Source organism: Primulina huaijiensis, chromosome 3 (genome assembly GCF_012295235.1).
Source record: "Primulina huaijiensis isolate GDHJ02 chromosome 3, ASM1229523v2, whole genome shotgun sequence".
Lineage (NCBI taxonomy): Eukaryota > Viridiplantae > Streptophyta > Magnoliopsida > Lamiales > Gesneriaceae > Primulina > Primulina huaijiensis.
The window spans coordinates 29794372-29819209 of record NC_133308.1 but is presented as its reverse complement, the minus strand read 5'-3'; the positions used below and the strand labels follow the sequence as shown (position 1 = coordinate 29819209).

The 24838-nt window shown below is 32.6% G+C and overlaps 4 protein-coding genes across 7 annotated transcripts; all 4 read left to right on the top strand.

Annotated features, from left to right (window-relative positions):
* Window positions 1-230: 230 nt before the first annotated feature.
* On the top strand, window positions 231-3562 carry LOC140974555 (uncharacterized). 2 transcript variants are annotated; one of them, XM_073438074.1, is made up of 3 exons: window positions 231-353; window positions 1684-1828; window positions 2082-3562. In XM_073438074.1, the coding sequence occupies exons 2-3, from the start codon at window positions 1687-1689 to the stop codon at window positions 3347-3349; spliced, it is 1410 nt and encodes a 469-aa protein (XP_073294175.1). In that variant the 5' UTR covers window positions 231-353; window positions 1684-1686; the 3' UTR covers window positions 3350-3562. The 2 variants fall into 2 exon arrangements, with proteins under 2 accessions (XP_073294175.1, XP_073294174.1); XM_073438073.1 differs by having other exon boundaries at window positions 231-459.
* An 8154-nt stretch (window positions 3563-11716) lies between these two features.
* Window positions 11717-13394, top strand: LOC140972411 (uncharacterized). The gene has a single exon (XM_073434848.1). It carries the CDS (start codon window positions 11885-11887, stop codon window positions 13070-13072), a length of 1188 nt encoding a protein of 395 aa, XP_073290949.1. The 5' UTR covers window positions 11717-11884; the 3' UTR covers window positions 13073-13394.
* A 4708-nt stretch (window positions 13395-18102) lies between these two features.
* LOC140974552 (heparanase-like protein 2) lies at window positions 18103-20707 on the top strand. 2 transcript variants are annotated; one of them, XM_073438069.1, is made up of 8 exons: window positions 18103-18249; window positions 18335-18371; window positions 18638-18821; window positions 18902-19056; window positions 19145-19664; window positions 19757-19882; window positions 19990-20089; window positions 20209-20707. In XM_073438069.1, the coding sequence occupies exons 3-8, from the start codon at window positions 18778-18780 to the stop codon at window positions 20542-20544; spliced, it is 1281 nt and encodes a 426-aa protein (XP_073294170.1). In that variant the 5' UTR covers window positions 18103-18249; window positions 18335-18371; window positions 18638-18777; the 3' UTR covers window positions 20545-20707. The 2 variants fall into 2 exon arrangements, with proteins under 2 accessions (XP_073294170.1, XP_073294169.1); XM_073438068.1 differs by lacking the exon at window positions 18103-18249 and having other exon boundaries at window positions 18252-18371.
* A 183-nt stretch (window positions 20708-20890) lies between these two features.
* LOC140974553 (uncharacterized) lies at window positions 20891-22885 on the top strand. 2 transcript variants are annotated; one of them, XM_073438070.1, is made up of 6 exons: window positions 20891-21265; window positions 21378-21427; window positions 21581-21835; window positions 21925-22282; window positions 22407-22488; window positions 22571-22885. In XM_073438070.1, the coding sequence occupies exons 1-6, from the start codon at window positions 21240-21242 to the stop codon at window positions 22760-22762; spliced, it is 963 nt and encodes a 320-aa protein (XP_073294171.1). In that variant the 5' UTR covers window positions 20891-21239; the 3' UTR covers window positions 22763-22885. The 2 variants fall into 2 exon arrangements, with proteins under 2 accessions (XP_073294171.1, XP_073294172.1); XM_073438071.1 differs by lacking the exon at window positions 21378-21427 and having other exon boundaries at window positions 21117-21265; window positions 22571-22883.
* Window positions 22886-24838: the final 1953 nt, after the last annotated feature.

Below are 24838 nucleotides of genomic sequence, written 5' to 3'. Positions count from 1 at the left end.
TACAAATAAATTATGTAAAATTATAGATAAATAAAGAAAAATAATTTAATAATATAATTTTTTGTTATTGGTAATTTAATGCTTTTTAATTAGAAGTGAAAGCTTATGGAGAACTAAATTGCTTTAAAAATAAATAAATAAATTCAAGTGTCTCATCCGGACTACTCCGTATCCCATATAAACCACACGTGCGAATTTAAAAACGGGTCATCTTTTCGGATCCTCTGATTCCTCTCCATCTACAAAACGACGCCGACCGCGTTTTACTTTTCCCAAATCACTCTCGATTCCATCCAATCTAGCCGTCGTCGACTCTAAAATTTCGAACAATTTGTTCCTAAAATTTGAATCCGGTAACCTTTTAATTCAACCAGTTCAGTCTCTTTCAATCGAATCCTCTTGCAGCTCAAGCCGTTGATTCTGCGAATTCTAGGTTTTTGGATTTCAATTCTTCGATCCGTAAGATTTATCCCCGAAATCAATTAATTAATTGGATTTTTTTCATTTCTAATCTCTATTCTAGGGCTATCCCTTGCTACTATATTCAAAAGTTGCAGCTTTATTCGGATACCTTTTACCATCTAGGGTTTGCGTATCCAATTTGTTTTACTGATATTATAGCTAATTCTGTTCATAAATTGATTTAGGGTTCTGATACGACTGTCTCTGAATTGTATTTTGATATCGTTTTTGCTGTTTTCGGCGTCGAATTTTTTAATCTAGAGTTAGGGTTTTTCGTGAAATTGGGGCTGCTTCTTCTTCTTCTTCTTCTTCTTCTTCTTCTTCTTCTTCTTCTTCTTCTTCTTCTTCTTTTTTAATTGAAATTTGGGCTAGTTCTAAGATCTGTTTCTTTCTGCTATAAATTGATTGGAAGGCTTGTTAATCTGTTGGTATTATTTATTCTAAATAATTGGGTTTATTATTATGTTAGTAATTAATCTAAAAACTATATACATTATTTATTTAAATATTAATTATTTTAATTCTGCTTGTTATTAGCATGACTGTCCTTGTTTGCATGCTATAAACACTGGCTATCCGATCTGGGATTTAACTGATTAATTTTATTGTTATTATTTTTTCTGCTTGTTAGTGACTGATCTTTATGCCTCATTATTACTTTGAAATAAAATCATGGAGCATTCCCTTGTGCATCTTTTTCTTTTTGTTTTTTGTTTTTTGTTTTTTGCATGGGAGCTATTGCACACTTGATATAATGTGTGAAATCAAATGTTGTTGAATCATGATTAAAACAAATTTTTTTTAACTGTTATCTGATGCTAAGAAAATAAAGCATGTTTGTATGCACAATGAGTCGCTACCTTGTGTTTTTTAATTGGTAGCAAGGCTAGAAATTATAAAATTTCTGTAGCCAAATATGGCTGGTTAAGTCATTCTGTCTTTACTGTATGATATAACATAAAGGAGAATAATTGTTTGGTGGTTGCTGCTCCGAATTCAAATTCATGGTTTGAGGTTTTGGACATATCTTGGATCTCTGTCAGATTGTGGCTTGTTTTTCTTATTACTTGCTCTTATAGGTCATTTGCGCTCGCAATTTATGAGATTTTCCTTGATCTTTTCTACCTTTGCATTTTTTACAAAATTACTGATTTCATCATCTTTTAACAAGGATTATTTGTCTATGTCTAGAGTTGTTTATCCTTTTGGCTTTCTTTTCAGAGGATGGGAGTGAAACGTCCTTTTGAAGAAGAATTTCCGGAGCTTTCTCTGAAGCAACATAAACAATTCGATCAGGAAAATAAAATAATTCTTTGTGAAGAGGATTTTCCCTCTGCTTTTACTTCTCCGAACACTGATTCTTTCGGTAAATTCTGCTTCTTGATGTTTTTTTTATTAGTATTTTGTTATCCGGAGCTTATTAGGCTACGGTTCTCTATAGAGGAGCTTTTTAAGAATATGCTCCTCTTAATTTGTACTAGAAAAAGGCTGTGGTTTTCTGCTTTATGAGAATAAAATCTGATCTGCACTAGTTTTTGATATCTGTCTTTTTCATCTTTTCTCTTACTACATCTGAACAATCTTTATTTATCTTCTCATCATAATTTACTGAGTGCCAGGTGAAGCTGACAGCGGCTATTATAAGTTACGACATGATAGGAGGCTCTACGGAGTCCACACTGATACTGCACCTGTGGATGACAAGGAATTAGAGACAAGTGCTCCCTTGTCATGGGTCACCAGCAGCAGTAGTGAGGAAGATACAGGGCTGGAGGATGCCACGTTCGGGTCTTATTTTCAACCATATTTTGACTTCAGCATACCTTTCCAGTTCCCAGAACAGTTGGAGAATCCATACTTTTCGTTGTTCAGTTGTTCTCCTAGAAAAGAAATTCCCATTGGACCAGATCGTCAAGCTGAAGGTCTTCCTTGGGGTGTGAATGTTACTGATTCATTACATTACTTCAATTCTGGCAACCGTACGCAGCAAAAACCAACTGGAACTTGTAATGTGCCAATTCCCGATGATTCAAATTTTGAATCATCTCTATTCAATTATGTTAGTAAAGAAGTTCCTGTTGGACCAGATCATCAAGCTGAAGTTCTGCCATGGGACAGGAACCTTCCTAAAGATTGTTTGGGTTCTGATGTCAGGCAGCAAAGGCTTATGGGAACTTGTGTTACTCCAATGCCTGATGATTCAATCGTAAACGGAGCTAAAGTTGGACAAGGCAGAACAGATTGTTGCTGCCCAGATGTGGGATCCATGAGATGTGTGCGTCAACATGTCAAGGGAGCGAGAGAAACATTTAGAGAGGTCATTGGTGAAGAGAGTTTCTCAGAGCTGGGTTTTTATGACATGGGTGAGGAAGTGGCATGCAGGTGGAATGCAAATGATGAACACCTTTTCCATGAGATCATATTCTCTAATCCCAGTTCACGTGGTAGAAATTTTTGGAAACACCTCAGTGCAGCTTTCCCAACGCGAACGAAAAATGAAATAGTAAGTTATTATTTCAATGTCTTCATGCTCCGGAAGCGGGCTACACAAAACCGGTCTTTGTTGCTGGAGATAGATAGTGATGACGATGAGTGGAAAGATGCTCATGGAGGAGATTTGTGTGAGAACCGATTGCATTTGATGGATTCAGATATGGATGATGATTATATGGATGATGATGATGATGATGAACAAGTGGGAGCCTGTGGAGAATTATGTGAAGTTGGAGGGGCACGCGATGACTCCATAATTGAGTCATTTGGTAATCAAGATTTGGATCGTAGCCGTGGGCAAAGCACGTCGTCTGAGTCTGAAAATGTCTGTGCAGATGATAGCGTAATTCAATGCGATGGAACTTCGAATGGCAATGGCCATGTAGATAAATAAGAGTTTGTGGGATTTGATAGCAGAAGCCGTTAACGTAGATTTTTTTTTTCTTTTTAATTTTTATTTCGTGGGTGGATCAAATTTGGTTCGCCAAATCTTCTCGGCTCGAGAAAAAGAAAACGTCACTTGCTGCTTTGGATACTTCGAATTCCCCCGCATTATATTATAAATAAAAACGAAAAAATAAATCGTATCAAGTTTCGTTTGTAATAATTTATTAAAATGTATTAATGTTTTTTCTGCATAAAAAATTAATTAATCGTCTGCGTCGCCGCTTCATTCGATAAAAAAATATATATATCAAACTAAATTTAACAATCTATAATATAGCTATGCCTATCATTTCGCGTATTCTCAAAATTTGAAAAATGAGTTGATAATATGTAAAGTTGCACAAATCTCAAACATGCAAATATGATCCGTTATCGCTTGATTAACGTTTATAACCAAATACTTGATATTCCTTGGGATAAAATAATTTGCTAGAATTTTATTCTACAATCGTAAATGGAGAATATATGTTTGATTAATCATTAATTCGTTTGCAATTTCACTCACATACTTATTTAATTCTCCAACTTCGGATGAGTTTGCGGCCTCCGGCGCCTTTTTTGAATACTTTTTTTTTGTTGCTTAATAACTTTGCATCTTTTGTTTGTTTATTCCAAGTTCCCAACATGTAGAAAGAGCTACTTGAAAACATATTCATCTAAAAATGATAACAAAAGATACTCCAAGATTATCAAGCTTTGAACAACTTAATTTTACAGCCAAATTGCTTTCTTTATAGCAAAACCAAATTCGGTTCGTTTCGAATATCCTTTCCAATATAAACTCGTCAAATGAATTAATATACCAATGGATTGACACAAATATATATTTAATAAAATCATCAAGAGGTATTTTAATTTTAATTTTTTAATCTTATCTATTTACTTAACTAATAGTAATAATAATATGTGCTCACTAAACACGCGTCACTCCTTCGTACATAAAAATTCGATACAAATTTTGACCCATGTGAAGAAATAAAAAAAATATACATTGACAACTTAGAGATCCGAGAAAATTAGACAACCCGGTCTTTTGACAGTACGGGGATCGGAGGGCTAGCCCCTCATTTGAACATATTTTGATATTGTTAATCAACCTGTCTATTTGGCTTGGTTGAACGGGCCAATCCTATAGATTTGTCCAATTTTGACAACTCTAATAAATTATGAAATAAATTATATTAAAGTATCCGATTCTATGCTTAGTCATAACAAATGGTCCATTGATGATGATAATTGCTTGAGTTATCGTGGCAAAGAAAAGCATTGATTGACACGGTATCATAATTGATTGAACACCTATATTTATACGTGAAACACATATATAAATTGTGAATGAACACACACATACAGAAAATATATATATATAAATAAGTTTTGATCCAGTAGTATTTATNAACTCAATCAAATTAATTATTATTTTGATTTATTTATAAATTTATCGTAATGTTATACAATTAAAAAAAATTGCTACTATTACTAACACCTATTTTATTTTATTTCTATTACTATTATAAATATGTGACTTTTATTAGTAAACTTCATATTTTATCGTTTTGTTTATTGTCATTTTTCATATTAGTTAAATATGATAATTAATAGTGTATTTAACTCAATCAAATTAATTATTATTTTTATTTTACTTTGTAAACTTACTATTTCAACTTTTTTTGGTTTTATAATTTGTGTGATGTTCATGATGTTCTTTAAGTTATTTTCTACGTTGGTTTAATAGGATTATTAATAGAGCACTTAACCAAATTAAGCTATTTATTATTTTAATTTTACTTTTATTTTAAATTTAAATTTTACTTTTATTTTTAAATTTAAATTTAATTACTTTAATTTATACAATGACATCAAATTAATAGAAAATCATTCTCATAATGTTATACATTAAAAAATTATTAATATTACGAACATTAAAGTAATAATAGGAAGACGAATGGAGATGAGTGACATTGAAAAAATTAAATAATTAAAAAATATTAAGGTCATATAAAACATCTTCTTCCCATTAAAAATAAAGGTATTTTAAGACTACTTATGTATCAACAAATATATGTGCTTCAGATAAAATATTTGTATGTAGGTGATTTCAATATAAACATTTAAGTTATTTAGTCAATTTTCGATATATGATGTTAAATAAATATTATCTATTTTCATTTGTAACCTTACCATTTTACCTTTTTTTTTTTTAACAATTTGTCATGTTCATGATGTTATTTAAGTCATTTTTATGTTAGTTTAATAAGATCATTAATAGTGTATTTAACTCAATCAAACTAATTATTGTTTTAATTTACTTTTAAATTTAATTTTAATTAAGAAATTATATATTTCCGTCAAATTCATGAAAAATATCTACTATATTGATGATAGGTAATAATAGGCAGATGAAGGGAGATGAGTCGGATTGAATAAAAATAAATTATTAATAAATATTAAGGTTATATAAAACTTATTTCTCCCATTTAGAATAAAGATATTTTCGAACTCTTTATGTGTCAATAGAGATACATGATTGAGAGAAATGTTTGTATGTAAGTTATTTCAAACACTGTTTTTAAGCTATTTATTCAATGTTTTATATATGCTGCTAAATAAATATTACTAAATAATATGCTTCATTTGATCATTTTGTGTTCTTGCAATAAGATAAGTTTTTTAACATAGCATTACATGTTTTGGTGTTATATGTCGTTTGTATTGATCATGTTGTGTTTGGATTCTTTATGTGATTTGTTTATTCACCGAAAGAAAATATAAAACAAACCATATATCCCACAAAAATGATTATTTTTAATTTTTTTTCCTTGAGATATTTTGTTAATTTTAAACACATAATGCATGTTTTCAGTTTGCTTAGATTACTTAGTTTGAAACGACTTACAAAATATTAAAAATGATGAAATGTTTCTTCGTTTTTAGCTTACCATCTTCATTTGGTTCTTTAAAGTAATTTTCTATGTTAGTTTAATATGTTAATTAATAGTTTACTTAATTTTTATTTGTGAGTTTTCTTTTTAACCCTTTCATTTGTTTTATATTTTTTCATGTTCATGGGATTCTTTAAGTCATTTTTCATGTTAGTTTAATATGATAATTAATAGTGTACTTAACTCAATCAAATTAATTATTATTTTGATTTTACTTATAAATTTATCATAATGTTATACACTTAAAAAATTGCTAATATTACTAACATCTATTTTATTTTATTTCTATTACTATTATAAATATGTGACTTTTATTTGTAAACTTCCTATTTTACCGTTTTGTTTATTGTCATTTTTCATATTAGTTTAATATGATAATTAATAGTGTACTTAACTCAATCAAATTAATTATTATTTTTATTTTACTTTGTAAACTTACTATTTACTTTTTTTTGTTTTATAATTTGTATAATGTTAATGACGTTCTTTAAATTATTTTCTATATTAGTTTAATAGGATTATTAATAGAGCACTTAACTCAATCAAACTATTTATTATTTTAATTTTACTTTTATTTTAAATTTAAATTTTACTTTTATTTTTAAATTTAAATTTAATTACTTTAATTTATACAATGACATCAAATTAATAGAAAATCACTCTCATAATGTTATACATTAAAAAAATTATTAATATTACGAACATTAAAGTAATAATAGGAAGACGAATAGAGATGGGTGACATTGAAAAAAATTAAATAATTAAAAAATATTATGGTCATATAAAACATCTTCTTCTCATTTAAAATAGAGGTATTTTAAGACTACTTATGTATCAACAAATATATGTGATTGAGAGAAAATATTTGTATGTAAGTGATTTCAATATAAACATATAAGTTATTTAGTCAATTTTCGATATACGATGTTAAATAAATATTATCTATTAAATATATGATTTTCATTTGTAACCTTACCATTTTAATTTTTTTTTACAATTTGTCATGTTCACGATGTTATTTAAGCCATTTTTTATATTAGTTTAATAAGATCATTAATAGTGTACTTAACTCAATCAAACTAATTATTATTTTAATTTACTTTTAAATTTAATTTTAATTACGAAATTTATATATTTTCGTCAAATTCATGAAAAATATCTACCATATTGATGATAGGTAATAATAGGCAGATGAAAGAAGATGAGTCCGATTGAATAAAAATAAATTATTAATAAATATTAAGGTTATATAAAACTTCTTTCTCCCATTTAGAATAAAGATATTTTCAAACTCTTTATGTGTCAATAGAGATACATGATTGAGAGAAATGTTTGTATGTAAGTTATTTCAAACATTATTTTTAAGCTATTTAGTCAATGTTTTATATATGCTGCTAAAAAAATATTACTAAATAATATGCTTCATTTGATCATTTTGTGTTCTTGCAATGAGATGAGTTTTTTAATATATCATTACATGTTTTGGTGTTATATGTCGTTTGTATTGATCATGTTATGTTTGGATTCCTTATGTGATTTGTTTGTTCACCGAAAGAAAATATAAAACAAAACCATATATCCCACAAAAATGATTATTTTTAATTTTTTTCCTTGATATATTTTGTTAATTCTTAAACACATAATGCATGTTTTCAGTTTGCTTATATTACTTAGTTTGAAGCGACTTACAAAATATTAAAAATGATGAAATGTTTCTTCTTTTTTAGCTTATATCTCAGAATATAAAGAGCTAATATTTTTTTATTTATTGGGACAAATGTATTTCTAGACTTCTGTCTATAAATCAGTATTCAAAATTTTTACAACATTATTATATTCTCTATTCAAATTTTTTTTTAAATTGATTGAAAGTATTTGAATTTGAGTTTTTATGTGCTTGATTATATTATTTTTGTAGTATTATTTATTGTGGAATTAATAGATGGACTAAAAAAATTAGTGGATCTATGAGTCCTCTGGTGGACGACAAACATGGATAAATTGTTAAAAGAGATAATATCAAGTAGATTTTTTGTATACGATTTTGTTCTACTTAAATGATTATGCATGATTCTAAATTTTAATTGATCAGAAGTTAACGTATGTTTTGTCGTTGCCAGATATATTTTGTCAACGGTCTAATATTTTTCTTTGATTTAAGGAAAATTATGTGACTTCGTATTATATTTTTATTTCTTAAGGTTTTATTAAAGGATTTTTCATGATGATTTTGAGGCACCATTTTTTCCTTTGTGTGTTTTTTTAAAAAGTAAAATATTTATGAAACCATGACGTTAGTAAGGCGCCTTCTCTTTATTTGAAAAAAATATTGAAAAATTTATAAAAATTTTGAATAATATGAGTTAGTATTTAATTTGAGAGTGATTTATGCTTTTTGTTGCTCGTATATACTTCAATTTCTTTGTTATTGTACTAAATAAATTATTTTTGAACTTTGAGTTATTATTTTTTTATGGAGGTTGTTTGTGTCATGAATTTTTTAAATTCATTTTGTTTAGTATTGTTGGCGGCAATTGATTTTTCCGATATTCTATTATTTGTCTTGTTGTTTATATGAAAATATGTATGAGAGTACACCAATCAAAGCCACATATTTTGGGTCTTATGTTCTACGAAGAGGGTGATATATGATTTCTGTTAATTATATAATTTATTGGTTCTTCATACATGTAGTTAAGAAATGAATCAAATTTTGAACAAAAAATTTATGACAAACATAGTGGATGGAAAAAACATGTTAAAAAAAATAATGTTGCATATTACTATGCACCTATTTCTGTATGATATAATTCAAACACATTTTTTTAGATATTTTAAATTAGGTCTAACTAAGTGACATAAAACATATACATATATATTTGAAGGAGTATTTAAAGCAAAATATTAATATCAAGAATGATTCATATTTAAATTTCAACGCAGCACAATGAAGAATAAATTGAAAAATTGTATGTGTAAACCTTTAAGGGTTATATAGTGATTATGTTGCTACTTCATGGTTTGCAACATATTGATGCCATATAAAATATCAATATTTCTCAAAGAATAAACAAAAAGAAAAAATTCTTCATTCAGAAAAAGAAATACATGAAAAAAAATTGTGTATGATTCTCATTTTATTTTTAATGGTTTGAGAACAATTCTAAAGCTTTGTGGACACAATATATCAATTTTGTGCATTTTTAATAAATTGAGACATTGAGCCGGTTGCACTTTATTTCTTCCAATATTATATCGATAGATTTCGAAGTGGCTAAGAGGTTGTTTTTGTCTATTTTTTTAGTTAAAGTGGCTAACAAACTAATTCATTAGATATATGATGGTAACACAGAGAACTACTCGCCAATTAAATTTTGTTAGCCGAATAGTGAAATTCAAATTGAATTATACAATATTTCATCAAATTAATTTTGTCTATTATAAGATGCTCATGAAATGTAAACAGTTGTATTATTAGATTAGATATTGAATAAGATAAATACCTTGATATATATATTTGAATGATATCCAATATACATATCTTAATTACGTTATCCGTGTCCTTCTCAAGATTTTTAAAATACAATAATTAATTTTGTATGTCGTTCCACAATATATAAAATATTATAAAACAAAATGTAAACTCGATAGAATAAAATTTGTTTTGTTTATGAGATTGAAATTATATCATCTCCATGATATGATGCACGCAATCATTGTTCCAAATCTTCTAAAAAATGACGAAAGAAATGACTTTCCTGAATTGCGTCAAATTAAACGATGACACAGTTATAAGATATAGTCATTTGAAAAGATTTTCAAGTTTTTTTCTCACACTGATTGAGAAATAATCGTTAAAAATTTATTAAACTTATAGCTATATGTTGATAATATTTATACTAAATATATAAAAATGATATTTCAAATATCCCGATGTTTGAAGAAATTACAGCACCATTCATTGGTTATGTTGTTGAAGAATATATAGGTTATACATACTTTTAGTCACAAGTAAAAACCAATCACGACTAAAAACAACATTTATTCTTATGAGTTATAGTTGATGATTGTCAAAAACTGAAAAATCATTCAACAATAAAATAAATATTTGGAAAATAAGATTACTGGATAAAAACAATGTAGAAAACCGAAAAAACGTCCTGATAGGGAAGTAAACTACGAGCATGTCAGATCCCAGATGAAGATTTTAAATAACATAATAGATGTTTAAGACGATCATATACTTGCTGAGTATATCAAAATGGCTATATGTATATTATAACAAACTACGACAAAGAGTTGTAGAGTTATCAAAATCAACCAAGAAGTATATTGAAAAGTATGTTATGTGAATTAGATAACTTCTCCGATTCATATACCGTCTATGGTCATGATTTTTGATTTTGTGGTTTGGTTTGTTGCAATTAATAAATGCTATTAGCCATATTTTAATTCATTTAAATATTATCAAAATTTCGTACTTATATTTCCAGCAATTTAGTTGCTCACGTGCAACGCACGTGCACTTTTCTAGTATATATATATATATATATATATATTATATGATATGATGTTAGATCAATGATGTTCACAAATGACTACGGTCTCTTATATATATATATTTTGATATCTTGTCTATCTAATATACGACATGTACTAAAAAAACGGCTGAGGATCGGGGCCCTTCGAGGAAAGACAAAACAACCCATTAGTCCTCAAAACGTTGGATCGTTCATGCTATTTTTTAGCTTAGAAAAAAAAATTCAAATGTTCATTTCAGTTTCCACCAGCACAATTTTTGTATACCCTCGGAGATTCTGCCTCGAGAACAATCCAACAGATCTTTGAACGTTTCATTTAGCACGTGCAGCCCTTCATCTCTTGATTTCTATTTGCTTCCATGCAGGGATTCTCCTCCTACGATAACACACGGAAAAAGGAAAAATTTTAGGTATATAGAGAGAGTCTAAGTATATGCAGAGTATCTGTGTTTTGTGTGTGTCAGGGAAGGAGAGAAATATTTGGAAGGAAAGAGTCTTTCTTTTTTTGTCTGGTTTCACTTGTCAATGATAGATGGGTTGAGTCAAGTCCAAAGGTATATCAGCTCAAATTTTTTTTTTCCGCATTGAATTCGTCAAATTCTTGGAATATCATTATATGGGGTGCCATTTATGGGCCTTTTTCTTGTTTGCGTGGAGATTACATAGATATGGAATTCAAACTGTTTTCCTTTTGCGGTGTGTCTGATCTTTTACTTGCCCTAAAATAAAGCTGTCACATCTGACCAGTTTGATGATTCTGTTTCAATCCCTTGTGAAATACCAAGGTATAAACTTTGTGATCTGTGCTCAAGATCATATAGTACTTTACAGTATTTCTGATCTGGAGTCAGTTGTTGGGTTCCTCAGCTTGTGGAACACTTCGAGAAGTGGTAGATCGAGGAGTGCTGCATTTACTGAATTTAAGGTCGTTTATTTGTTTTCTGGTCTTGATTTTACCATTGGCTTTATCCCGATTCGGTGGGTGAATCAAATCATTTGATGGAGGATAAAAAATTGAAGTTCGTTTGCAAGTTGTGCAACAAGAAGTATCCTTGTGGGAAGTCACTGGGGGGTCATATGCGGTCTCATGTAACTGCAAATTCAGCTGAATCTGACAGAAAAATTGATCACGGGCCGCAGTTCTTGGTGAAAGTGTCAGGTTTTGTTGATGGGCAATCTAGTTATGGGCTCAGGGAAAATCCCAAGAAGACATGGAGAGCGGTGGATTCAAGTTTCTCTCTGCCACAGGAGAAAGTTTGCAAGCAATGTGGCAAAGGGTTTCAATCAATCAAAGCATTGTGTGGCCATATGGCTTGCCATTCTGAAAAAGATAAGCTGGAGCTCGATAGTTATTCAGATACCGAAGATGGAGATCAAATGGTGAGAACAAGATCTTCAAAGAGTAAGGAGTATGATAAAATTATTTTTAGGAGTCCTTTGTGTTTAGCTGATAACAATGATTCTTCTTCTGTATCTGAAACTGATCGACAAGAACAAGTGGAGGTAGCTATGTGTTTGATGTTGTTATCTACGGATTCTGTCTACAAGGATCATGTGAATTCAGTTGTTGAATCTTCTGGCAATAATTCTGTTATTCTTGACACTAAATCTTTTTCTATTGACTTGGGTATTGGTACTAAGGAATGCTTAAATAATGTTAATCAAAATAGAGATATGAAGGTAAAAGATGGTTGCTTTGAAGGTGAAATTCCTCCAATGGCGAATTCGGATTCTGGGTATTTTTTGGATGAATGCGGTAAGGTTGAGTCTGATACATCGGTTGACTGGTTTTATGGTGATGGAAAATGTAAGGAGTATGGTGCTAGATTTAGGAAGAAATTGAATAAAATCACCTCTCACGGACCGGTGATAAGAAAGGAAATGATGAGTGAAAATGGATATGATCATACAGGTATGGCTTCAAACTCCGTAAAGGTTGAATCCCAAAAGAGAATGTCCAGTCCTGAAAATCTTGAATCACAGAGAATATCGTGTAAGAAGATGAAGAGTACCTTACGAGAAGCTGAATCAGCTAATTATCCTTGGCAGATAAATAAATATGAATGTTTGAACTGTAAAAAGACCTTTAACTCTTACCATGCTCTCGGAGGGCACACACCCTGCCTTAAGAGAAGTAATGAATCCGTATATGAAAGAAATGCGAACCCAGATTATTCTACTGATTAACGGTAACGTTCCATCTGAATATGCCGAGAGTATTGTCAATCCTAAGAAAAACAAAGGGCATGTTTGTCCATTCTGCAGGAGAGTTTTCCAGAATGGTCAGGCTTTAGGTGGACACAAGAGGACCCATTTTTATCGGTGGTCGCATGGAAAATGTCGATCAAAGTCCTGTAACGAAGCCTAAGCTACTCGATCTTAATTTTCCAGCTCCCGAAGAGAGTGAGGAGGATAGTCATTGCCCGTTCTTTTCTAGACAAGTTCAAAATAAGTTTCGGGACGATTTTCATGTGTAAAGACATACATTGCTGGTTTTTTCAAAGATTCAGGCTAACAGCAAGCCTTTGGACTCAGTAAGTTCTAATTCCATCCCATTTTTTCACGTGTCATGATTGCGTTCCGTTTACTTGTGGATTCTAAATTCCCTTTATCTTCATTGTGAAGTTATGATATCATACCCGAGAAGTTTTATTAGCAATAGTTATCATATAGAATTGAAAGTGGGATATTCTCCCGTTCTGTTATATATAGAGACTGTTCGTCACAATTCATATCATATAACACACACACACACACACACATTTAAGACTTCAAGCAATCGTTTGGTCCCTTCTGAGACAATAATAAAGGGCATGTATGTGGACTCGTCAAATTCCTTTCTGGATGACAGCAACCCCAGCCCGGAATTGGTCGGTTGCATGTACACTACAAAAAAAAAAAAAAAAATACAACAACACACATACGACAACGGTTTTTACTCAAACCGTTGTCGTATGTTTTTAACAACGGTTTTAGTAAAAACCGTTGTCGTATGTGTGTTTTTTTTCTTTCGGGGGCAAAAGACAACGGTTATATAAAAACCGTTGTCTTTTGCGGGTCAAAGACAACGGTTTTAGGATCAATGACAACGGTTTTATACCGTTGTCTATTAGCGTTTTTTAGGGTCAACGACAACGGTTTGAGCGTGTTTTTTGGACAAATAACAACGGTTTAGAGAAATTGTTGCCATATTTAGCGACGGTTTGGCTGAAACCGTCGCTAAATGTGGCGACAGTTTTAGCAAAACCGTCGCTAATTTAAAAATAGCGACGGTTTTGCTCAATCCGTCGCTAAATTTAGCAACAGTTTAAAGAAAAACCGTCGCATATTTTAAATTAGCGACGGTTTTGCTTAAACTATCGCTAAATATAACGACGGTTAAAATAACCGTCGCTAAATTTGTCTATAAATACCCACCCTTCGGTTCATTTTCACAACACCACTTCACAACACTTAAAATTTTTTTCTCTTATACGATTTTATCACTTCACAACACTTAAAATTTTTATATCTTACACGTTTTTAGTTTCGATTTGGGGTAAATTTTTTCACTTTAATTTTTGGTAAATTTTTAAGTGTTAGTTAAGACCAGGAATATTGTTAGCATTGTAAGATTGTAAGTTTTTTTAGATTTATTAAATTATTAAAAGTAAAATTTTTTTTTATTTTTCTGAAAATATTAGCGACGGTATTTCAATAATTTAGCGACTGTTTATAAAACTGTCGCTAAATGTAGCGACGGTAAATTATTAAAAGTAAATTTTTTTAGAAAACCGTCGTTAATTGTAGCTACAACAACAGTGAAAAACCGTTGTCTTTGAGCGAACCATTTAACAACAAGGGCTTTAACAACATTTTTAAAAAGCCAACGACAAACCGATGTCGTTGGCCATTTTTTTTGTAGTGGTAGTGGTAGGCCAGCAGCCCAGGCCTGGTTAGGCTCGGAATCTGCCCTTTGATCAACTTAAAACCGATGCTTGATGAAGTCCTACGGCTACAAGAAATTTACATGACATCTCTCTAACAGACTTAACGCTAGTTACGACACCTTCATACATATCTTTAATGTTCTCGATGTAACATTGAAACACATGCTTTCTTCTATGTGGCTACCAAATTAATTCTCAACATCTTTATCATAGATTTTTTCTAAGTCATAAATACTATATGTGAGCTCTTCTGTTGTTCTCTATTATTTGTCTAATAAAGAATATAGCTTCCATTGTAGGCCTACCCGACATAAAACCAAATTGGGTATCTGATGCAACAGTGATACTCTTAAGTCTCTGCCTATCACTCCTTCGCTTAGCTTCATTGTATGGCTCATAAGCTTAATTTCTTTATGTCTCCACCCTCCAGGATTTTGACATTTTTCTAGCATCTAGAATCCTATTAAAGAGGTAGTCAGCTATTGGATCACAACTTCTCCTAGACAACCTCAATTGATATCTCATCCGGTCCAACTACTTTCTCCGGTTTCATCCTCTTCAGTGCTTTTATTATTTCTTTAGCACTAGCTCTATGATCATGCATCTCATGTCTACCAATGCTTAACTCCTCCGAACTTGTTCCATTGAGTAAATTCTTAAAGTAATCCCTCCACCTATAATTTTATCTTGTCTTAAAACTATACTATCTTTCATGTTTGATATAATATTATAAATTAAATACAGAAAATATGAGTGATTAATAAATTAAATGCAAAAAGAATAGCTGATTGTGGGCGATAATTATTGATTATGAACTTTCAGATTTAATATTTTATATTGTTTATGAGTAAAGAAAAAGGTAATATATTCATGATATCTCATCTTCTTAAATAAATTCAAATCGCTATGTTCTCAACTATCATACAAATACGCACAACCATTTACACAAACAAAACATCGTCAATCATGAAGAATCCTCTTGTGTTTATGCTCTTTCTTCTCTTCATAATTATCATCGTCTCCTCCACCCAGTCCCAATCCAAAATGAACCACCACAACCTTCTGCATGCAGGGCGGCGCCTCCATTTTTGCCACCCCATCTCTGCCCAACCTCCGCCATCCATATGCTACCACCTACATAGAATATGCTTCTGTCCACGACAGCCGCCAGATGACATCGCCCCAAGATTTGGTGTTGAGAAAAGAATAGTCCCTTCTGGCCCCAACCCTCTTCACAACTGAACTGCAGCTCTAACCGTCATCAATCACGATCGAGCCCTTTCCATTTCTTTCAGTTTTAGAAGGAAAACAAAAGAAAATCAGTGCCCTTTTCTCGACCTTTTCTTGTGACTCGTAATGGGGATTGTGGACTTTGTTTCTGAGATCATATTGTATCAGAATTCACAAAGTTTCATATCGGTGGTGTTTGGGCTTCTTTCCTTCTTTTTTGTTCTTTTTTATTGCATGGTCATTTGATATTGCTGTTCCAGGCCTGTTTTGGGCGCTTGCATTCTTTGAATAATTCGAAGAAAAAGCAAACTAGCAGGTGGGAGCAGGTAGCTTGGAAGATCAAAATATAGACTGGAAACTGTCGGATCTATCTAATGTAAATTTCTTTACCTTTTTCTTTTTATCTCTGACTTACGTATATGAATCAAGGAATGGCCATGAACCTCAGTTGAGGTGATAGTGTCTGCGATTACATCCATTATACTTATTCACACAAATCCTCGCTGANGGGAAGGTATGCCTATAGTCATCAACAAATAAATGGAGTTTAATTAATGAATGCATATCAGGAATATCTAACTTTGATATGAAATTTTGATATATTATATAAATTATAGATTATATAAGTTGATTTTTCAGACTAACTAGGAACGTAACGTACAGTACCACTTGTAACAAAGCATTTAATTTTGTTTGTTTATTTACGAGTATGTGAATGTACGATATAAACGAATTCTCGTGCCTAGCTATCCTATAAATATATGGTCATTTCTCTTTTTAATTTGAAATTGAAATTAATGAAAGTCATGAATCCCATGAGGTTCTTGCATCAATTAATTAATGTCACAGACTGTTTTCTCCATGTAGTATTTCTACGTACTACCTATCCTTCTGCAATCCCTTCATATAAATATTAATGTAAACTAAAGTTGACAGACTATAACTCAAAACAATTAAAAATATTAAATTTAATATCATGTATTATTATTATTATTATTATTATTATTATTATTATTATTATTATTCAAATCATCCAAAAATTTGCTTTGTCTCGTTTTGAATTTTGGTCTACTATGTATTCGAAAGTTAAGTTTGATGTAGTGACTTTGATTTTTTTTTTCTTTATCTTGCTGGAACTCTAATGTGACGCTCGGAAATCAAAATTAAAAGCTAGGACATAAACCAAAGTTTGACGTATTCATAAACTAAACCTAAAATAGTAAGTTATTTGCAGACCATGTTTTATGAGTTTTTAAACTACTAAATATTTTTTTATTTAATTAAACTTTTGAATTTTTAAACTATCATATCATTCATGCGTACAAAAAATTATTATATAAAATCATAAATTTTAAAAATAAATAATTTATTTAACACAAAAAAACTTTTATACATATATGTGCATCGCATACAAAAACACTCTATTTTATCATATATATATAATTTACATGCACATAAACAAAACAGTTTCTCCATAGAACAAAAATAACACTAAAATTCTCATGAGACCGTCTCACAGATTAATTTTATAAGATGGATATCATATCTGACATGAACCGTTAAAAATATTATTTTTTATGTAAAAAAAAATTACTTTTCATTTAGAGTATGAATCGGGTCTATTCCATGTCACACCAGACCTACACAAAATAAATACCCATCGAATTTGATGATATTATTTGTCGACGATTCATTCAAGAATTTTTATCCAACCACTTTTCCTTAATTTCCCATCATCAAAATATTCGAAATTCAAAATAGTAGACTCTGAGTTAAACTCAAATCTCTTTATAGATACATAATAAGCGCGATCTTTTTAGATAATGCCATGTTATTTTTCAATTTATAGATATTATAAGATAATTTGCCTCTATCAACTCCTTTTCAAATAACTGTGTCTTGACTCGGACTCTGCCTCTATAAAAGCATATACCATTCATATTATGGTTCATCTTCTCTTCAACGAAAAAGCTTCTCTATCTTAACGAAGCCATGGCTCGAATAGGCTCAAAGATCATAATATTTTGTGTTATTTTGTCAAGTTTTTGTTTAGCTCTTGCAGATGATGTGAAGTTGAATGTGGAGGCGGTGACCTCCATCGGAAAAACAGACGATAACTTCATATGCGCAACATAGGATTGGTGGCCTTCAAACAAATGCGATTATGATCAATGTCCATGGGGACAAGCTGGCCTCCTCAATCTGGTGCTGCTTTTCTTGGATACATAAAATTATGATCAAGTGTTAAAAACTTGTGTCTAACTATTGATGTATGTTTTGTACTTCGCAGGATTTGGATAACAAGATCCTTGCTAATGCCATAAGAGGTTAGTTAAAAAAGTGACGAAACTAAAAATATAAGTTAATCAATATCAAAAACTATTTTCATGATTTTGANTATATATTCAATCCAATAGAAAAAGTTAAGAAACTACACACTCCTCGTACATTTATTGTCTGGATTCCATGTCTAATGAATCATATTACACATGCATGTATACGTGTGTGTCTATATAAAAGTTACAGAACCCCTAACGCAAGGTGGTGATTTCTGAACGGTATTAAAGTGCTAAAATACTGTGATTTTCACCAGCCTTCAACCCACTTCGGATCAGACTTGGAGGTTCACTACAAGATCAGGTTCTATACAAAGTTGGTAACTCTATCAAGAAGTGCCCGCACTTCAAGAAAAGAGATGGCCAACTGTTTGGATTCACCAAAGGTTGTTTTCACATGGACAGATGGGATCAACTCAACAAATTGTTCAACGATACCGGGTAAACCTAACCACATATGATTTATAAAATGTTAGCTGACACAGAGAATAAGTAACTCACAGATGCATTGATTTATTCAGGGCAAAAATAACCTTTGGCTTGAATGCTTTAATCGGAAGGAAGAAAGTTGAAGGTGATGATATGCTTATGGTGGGCGACTGGAACTCAAAAAATGCCCATGACTTCATGCAGTACACGGCCTCTAAAGGATACAAGATTGACTCATATGAACTAGGTAGCAATCAACAATCGTTTTTATAACTTGAAACTTCTTCTGGTATTTTCTTGTTTTGTTTTGACTTAAAAGACTCAATTTTCTTCAGGCAACGAGCTCTGTGGAAGTGGAGTTTCGAAAAGAGTACAAGCAGAGCAATATGGAAAGGATGTTATCGAACTCAAGAGACTAGTCCAAGATGTGTATCCTGACCCTTCTACACAACCTAAGGTCTTAGGCCCTGCTGGATTCTATGATGAACAATGGTTCAATACATTCCTTCAGACAACAGGACCAAATGTTGTCGATGGCTTAACCCACCACACTTACAATCTTGGTGCAGGTACCCTATTAAAAGAGACGAATCTTGAATTTGATGATAATATGTCCACACACGCACGTGCACAGGGCTTGGTTTTCATATTTTGCATTTGTGCAGGTGTTGACTCCACTCTTATCAACAAGGTTCAAGATCCCTATTTCCTTGACCAAGTTGCTCAAACATATAAAGATGTTTCTGCCAGTGTCAACTTATTCGGGCCATGGTCCGGGGCGTGGGTCGGGGAAGCAGGAGGGGCTTACAACAGTGGTGGCAAAGATGTTTCTCATACTTTTGCTAATGGATTCTGGTTTGTACATCTATTTCTCTCTGTTTTATGTTTGTAAATTTACATGTCTCACGATAAGAGACTAAATTGATGATTGTCCATCCATAAAACAGGTATTTGGATCAATTGGGTATGACCTCAACATTCAACCACAAGGTTTTCTGCAGGCAAGCATTGATTGGAGGAAACTATGCTTTGCTAAACACGACCACCTTCATCCCTAATCCAGATTACTATGGGTGAGTAATAAAGCTTGCATTGATTCATAGTCCTTTTATGAAAATAAAGATTCATTTGATAATTTTAACATTTTCTTTTGATTGCTATTTTTTTTTTTTTTTGTCAGTGCTCTTTTGTGGCACCGCTTGATGGGAAAGAATGTGCTCGCTACCTCTCATGACAGCTCCCCTTACTTGCGCGCCTATACTCATTGCTCCAAAAACTCGGTAAGCTGGATTTTCTTGCAAACCCATAATTTATTTAATTTCTAATAGAAGAGTCGAGCATTCTTTTCTTGCTCCGGTGCGTGGAAAAAGGCCTTAATTTTTGTGCTTGAATTTGTTAGGATGGAATCACAACAATGCTCATCAACATGTCAAATTCTACAACCTTTGAAGTTTCAGTGATGAATGACATGAACTTACACCCCAATATCGGACGCAAGTTGGAAGATAACGGGGACAATACACAGAGGGAAGAGTACCATTTGACTCCCCAAGATGGCAATATTCAGAGTGATGTGTTGCTGCTGAATGGAACACCACTGAAGCTCACTGAATCATCAGAAATTCCCGACATGAATCCACAGCTTGTCGATAATGCGTCACCCATCTCTGTGGCTCCTGATTCTATAGTTATTGCTACAATTAAAGGATTCAAGGCTCCAGCATGTGCTAACTAGGAAAATTTTGGTTTATACTATAGACTATTTTTTAGGCTTTTTCAGTTTAAAATTTTAAGTTTCCAGAAACTAGTTAGCAAGATTTTTTTTATTATATAGAACTAGCAGTTTTTAAAGGTATGGTTTTCTTAAAACTTATTGGTTTTGTCTATTATCATCATCATTATCGTTCATCTTAATTAGGTGTCACGGTGGGTTTGTGCCAACCTCGAACACCATTTTACGAGAATTGTAGCATATGAGATTATGTTTCACTCTTGACGAATCATCTTTGGATGTTCCTTGTTTGGTGTGTCTAAAGAAATACAAAAGGAAGGAATAAATTCTACTTATACTTTTCAATGTTTTTTTGGCTCTCTAATTCTTAAATCCACTGGCTTTCAATTGGAACCAAATCTTGTTTAGAACGTAATTGGGAATTAGCGCAAAAAGTTTGATAGGCTTTTCCCTTGACAAGTGACCGAAAGCAAGAGGAGAGGGATGCTTGTTCATCAAGAGTTTTAAGATTCAAAACCAATCCTCGCATCCAAAGCACATATTCCATGTTGCTTTCCTCCAAAACTTTGTTATAGCAGTGCACTCATCAAACTACGTAATCTCTTTAAACTGTTTCTCCTTCAAATAACCCAACGAACCATGGGAATAATCTATACTTCATCTAAACAAAGATCAGAAAAAATGTCCCTTCGCAAAGAATGGAGAGTTTGATCAAGCAAACAAGGTAACTCGACTATACTATTGCCTTCAAAAACTAATTCTCTATCACCACAGTCATTTTCTAGATCAAGGTCTTTTAATGGTAAACAAGAAATTAACAAAGAAGAGATCAGCAGCACAAGAGACCGAAACATCCTACTAATTGGGAAATCCACAATCCTTCGAGGTATTCCAGTATTTAACATGAAACTGAAAAATGGATTATGTGGCCAATTATCCTCAAGTTTAATATATGCGCAAGTTATGCTGTTTCAAAGAAAATTAGTAGTTCTGTATTGGTCATGAACCGATGAACATAACTTGGTGCTATGTGTTGCAGAGAAGAAAAGAACCCTGAGTTGGGTTGGGAGATCTTTTGCTAGACAAATGAGTGGGGATTATGATTACAGCACCGCTGATTATGCCGCAGCAATTGCAGCAGCAGCTTTTGCTGTTCAATCACTTGATGATTCAAGAACCAAGGACCACAAAGGGACAACATATGACCCTGATAAGCCCTTAAACTCGTTGAATAGCAAAGCAGAAGTTGCAGAAATTGTGCCCGAACCACGCAAAAGTTCACTAAAACTATCTGGTAAGATTATAGTCCGACCTACCTCTGGGCTACAAGTGAACTACTATTTTTCTGTCTTTCTGGCATCAAGAGATAAATTATGCACGCAGAGGAAAGTCCAAAGACAAGTTTCAGAGATAAAAGGATACCTGAGAGAGCCCCACCCGTCAAGAAGAAAGTAAGTTTTGAAGATATTACTGACAAACCTGAAAATCCAGCACTAGGGAGGACAGCTGAACGTGCCCAGTCCACAGCAAGGTCTCCATCTTTTGCAGATAAAAATTTGGATATGAATATTATAGACAGGAAAAAGCCTGAGACCTCGTTGCCAATACCTGATCATCCACCAATAGGATCGTCCATGACTAAACCTGTTGAGAACAGAGTAAAGAAAGCAATAAAACCTGGACCTGGGAATGCTAAGGCAGATTCTTGGGAAAAAACCGAGATGGTTGGCATCAAGGAAAGGTATTGTTATTTCTAGTTTGAAGGACAAGTATTGCACGCTCGTGTGTGTCGGTGTGAGTGAACATTTAAAAAAGACCTTACAGTTACTACAAATTAGACCTGCATATAATGCAACTTGTTTCAGGTATGAGAAGATGATGGCCAATGTCGAAAACTGGGGGACTAAAAAGAAGGCACAGGCTAAACGCAAACTAGAAAGAATAGAGGTTAATTCTTTTCAACCCTTCGATCCACTCACTAGTACTTGAGATTACTTAGAAGCTGAATATATAGATGACAAATTTTCAGGCTGAATTGGACAGGAGAAGACTAAAAGCCATTCAAAGATACCGCGATTCGATCACTAGAATCGAAGGAATTGCAAGAGGAGCTAAAGCACAAGCAGAGGAGACTCGCAGAAACGAGGAGTTCAAAGCGAAAGAGAGAGCAAATAAAATAAGATCTACAGGGAAACTTCCAGCTACTTGTTTGTGCTTTTGAATTCTAAATGAAATTCGCAAAACTTGCAGTTGTGTAACCAAACCACTGAAGAAACACTTATTTGATTGAGCATATAGCATCAAACCATATGTATTCAGACCAAATGCAACAACATTAATCTTTAACCATACTCTCTCACTTTCATCACGAGACATTGTGTGACATGGTTGCATGCATATTTTCATCACACCAGAAGTCCTTTAGTGGTAAATATAGGTATTGGGACTGAAACTCAATATTTTTGCCTTACTTCAAACAATTGATTATTGGCGAATCTAGAAATCCTTGGTTTTGGAAATGTGAATAAGGTAACAGAAATTCATGATAACTTTAATTTTTAATATATTTTAAATTTTAAATGAAAGTTATATTTGGAAATTTGACCGTCACCAGCCCTCAACCGGGGTAGGTATTAAATGCCGCTGTGGGCGTTGTTTGAAGTTTAGACCATATATCCTAATTGCCTTTTGCATGAGTGCTTCACAAGCTTGCCAGTACTCTATATTATTAATAACATTAATTTTAAATCAAAGTTCAAATAAATTAATCTGTGATATATATTCCGATAATTTTTTATTTATAGGTACAACACAACATCGATATACAAATTAATACATAAAAATAAAATTTACACACGCAAGGCAATACATAAACTTGCAAACAGAATCAGAAACCATTAATGAAAACTCCATTTTTGTTTCTTTTTTCTTTGTTGGAATATATAATACGTATGTTATAGCATGGAATCCCCAGCCATTTTTGTGAAATTCGATGTTTCCAGCTTCTCACTCGTTATACTTATCATCACTGGCATAATTTCCAGTGGTAACACCGTAGCCTCCTGACGGCTTCTTTAAGTAACTCTCATTTGCATCGACGGCATTATACCCCTCTCCAGAATCAGCTCCAGTGGTAGCGTCGTCTCCTGACGGAGTGTAAGAGAAATCCTCCGTCGACGTATACTTTCCATAGTTATCAGTTTCTGTTCCTGATGGCTTCGCTGATAAGGCTTCCGTTGCCTTCTCCCCATATTCCCCTTCAGGCTTCTCATACTCATCAGTTCCAGTGGTCGAGCCGCCATATGACGGCTTCTTAGAGAAACTTTCCTCCGTATCCTCCCCATACCCTCCTTCAGGGTTCTGATCATACTCATCAGTTTCAGTAGTGGCGGCACCGTAAGACGGCTTCTTCGAGAAACCCTCCTCCGTATCGTCCCCATAACCCCCTTCGGACTGCTCATACTCAATAGTTCCAGTGGTGGCACCGCCGTATGACGGCTTCTTTGAATAACCATCCTCCGTATCTTCCCCATATCCCCCTCCAGACTGATCATACTCTTCACTTCCGTAAGTACCTACTGCATCCCCACCACCTGATGGCTTGTCTGAGTAATCCTCAGTGGTGTCATCCCCATAGGACCCCGGCTTTTCACACTCGTCACTTGCATCAGCTCCTTTGGTAACGTGGCCACTTGAATAAGTGTCAGCGGCTGCGGTGGTTTCAGTGGCATAGCTTGAGGAGTCTGGCTTCTGGTCGTCAGAATTTGGATTGGCTTGATCAGTTTTCTGAAATTTGGAGAAGAAATCCATTGGTAAACAAAAGAGAAATTAGGATATCGAAATTGGAAACGAAGTGGAGAAAGAAGAAGCTTAAGTATGCTTTGGGGTGGTGGAAATGCGGGAGGAAACCAGTGGTGTATATATACACATGGAAATGGATATTTTTTCGATATTCCAACTGTGTGTTTTGTGAGAGTAGATATCGCGTGGCATTGGACTTACAAATGGATTGTATTCAATATCAAGATAATGTGGCATTAATGCATGGGAAGAAAATGAAACTAAACAAATTTTTCAGAAAATATCCAGTGTGAGTATATATAATTGATCTGTTGGGCACCCATTATGGGATTTTATATGAGTCTAGTTCACATATTGGATGTGATGAAATCGTATATCTATATTGACAGAACTAATGTATATAGATATCCGGGTTACCCAATTTTTTTAAAAAATTTTTAATATTAATTCGATATTAGCTGAGTTTATCAATTAAAAATATTAAATGATTCCATAC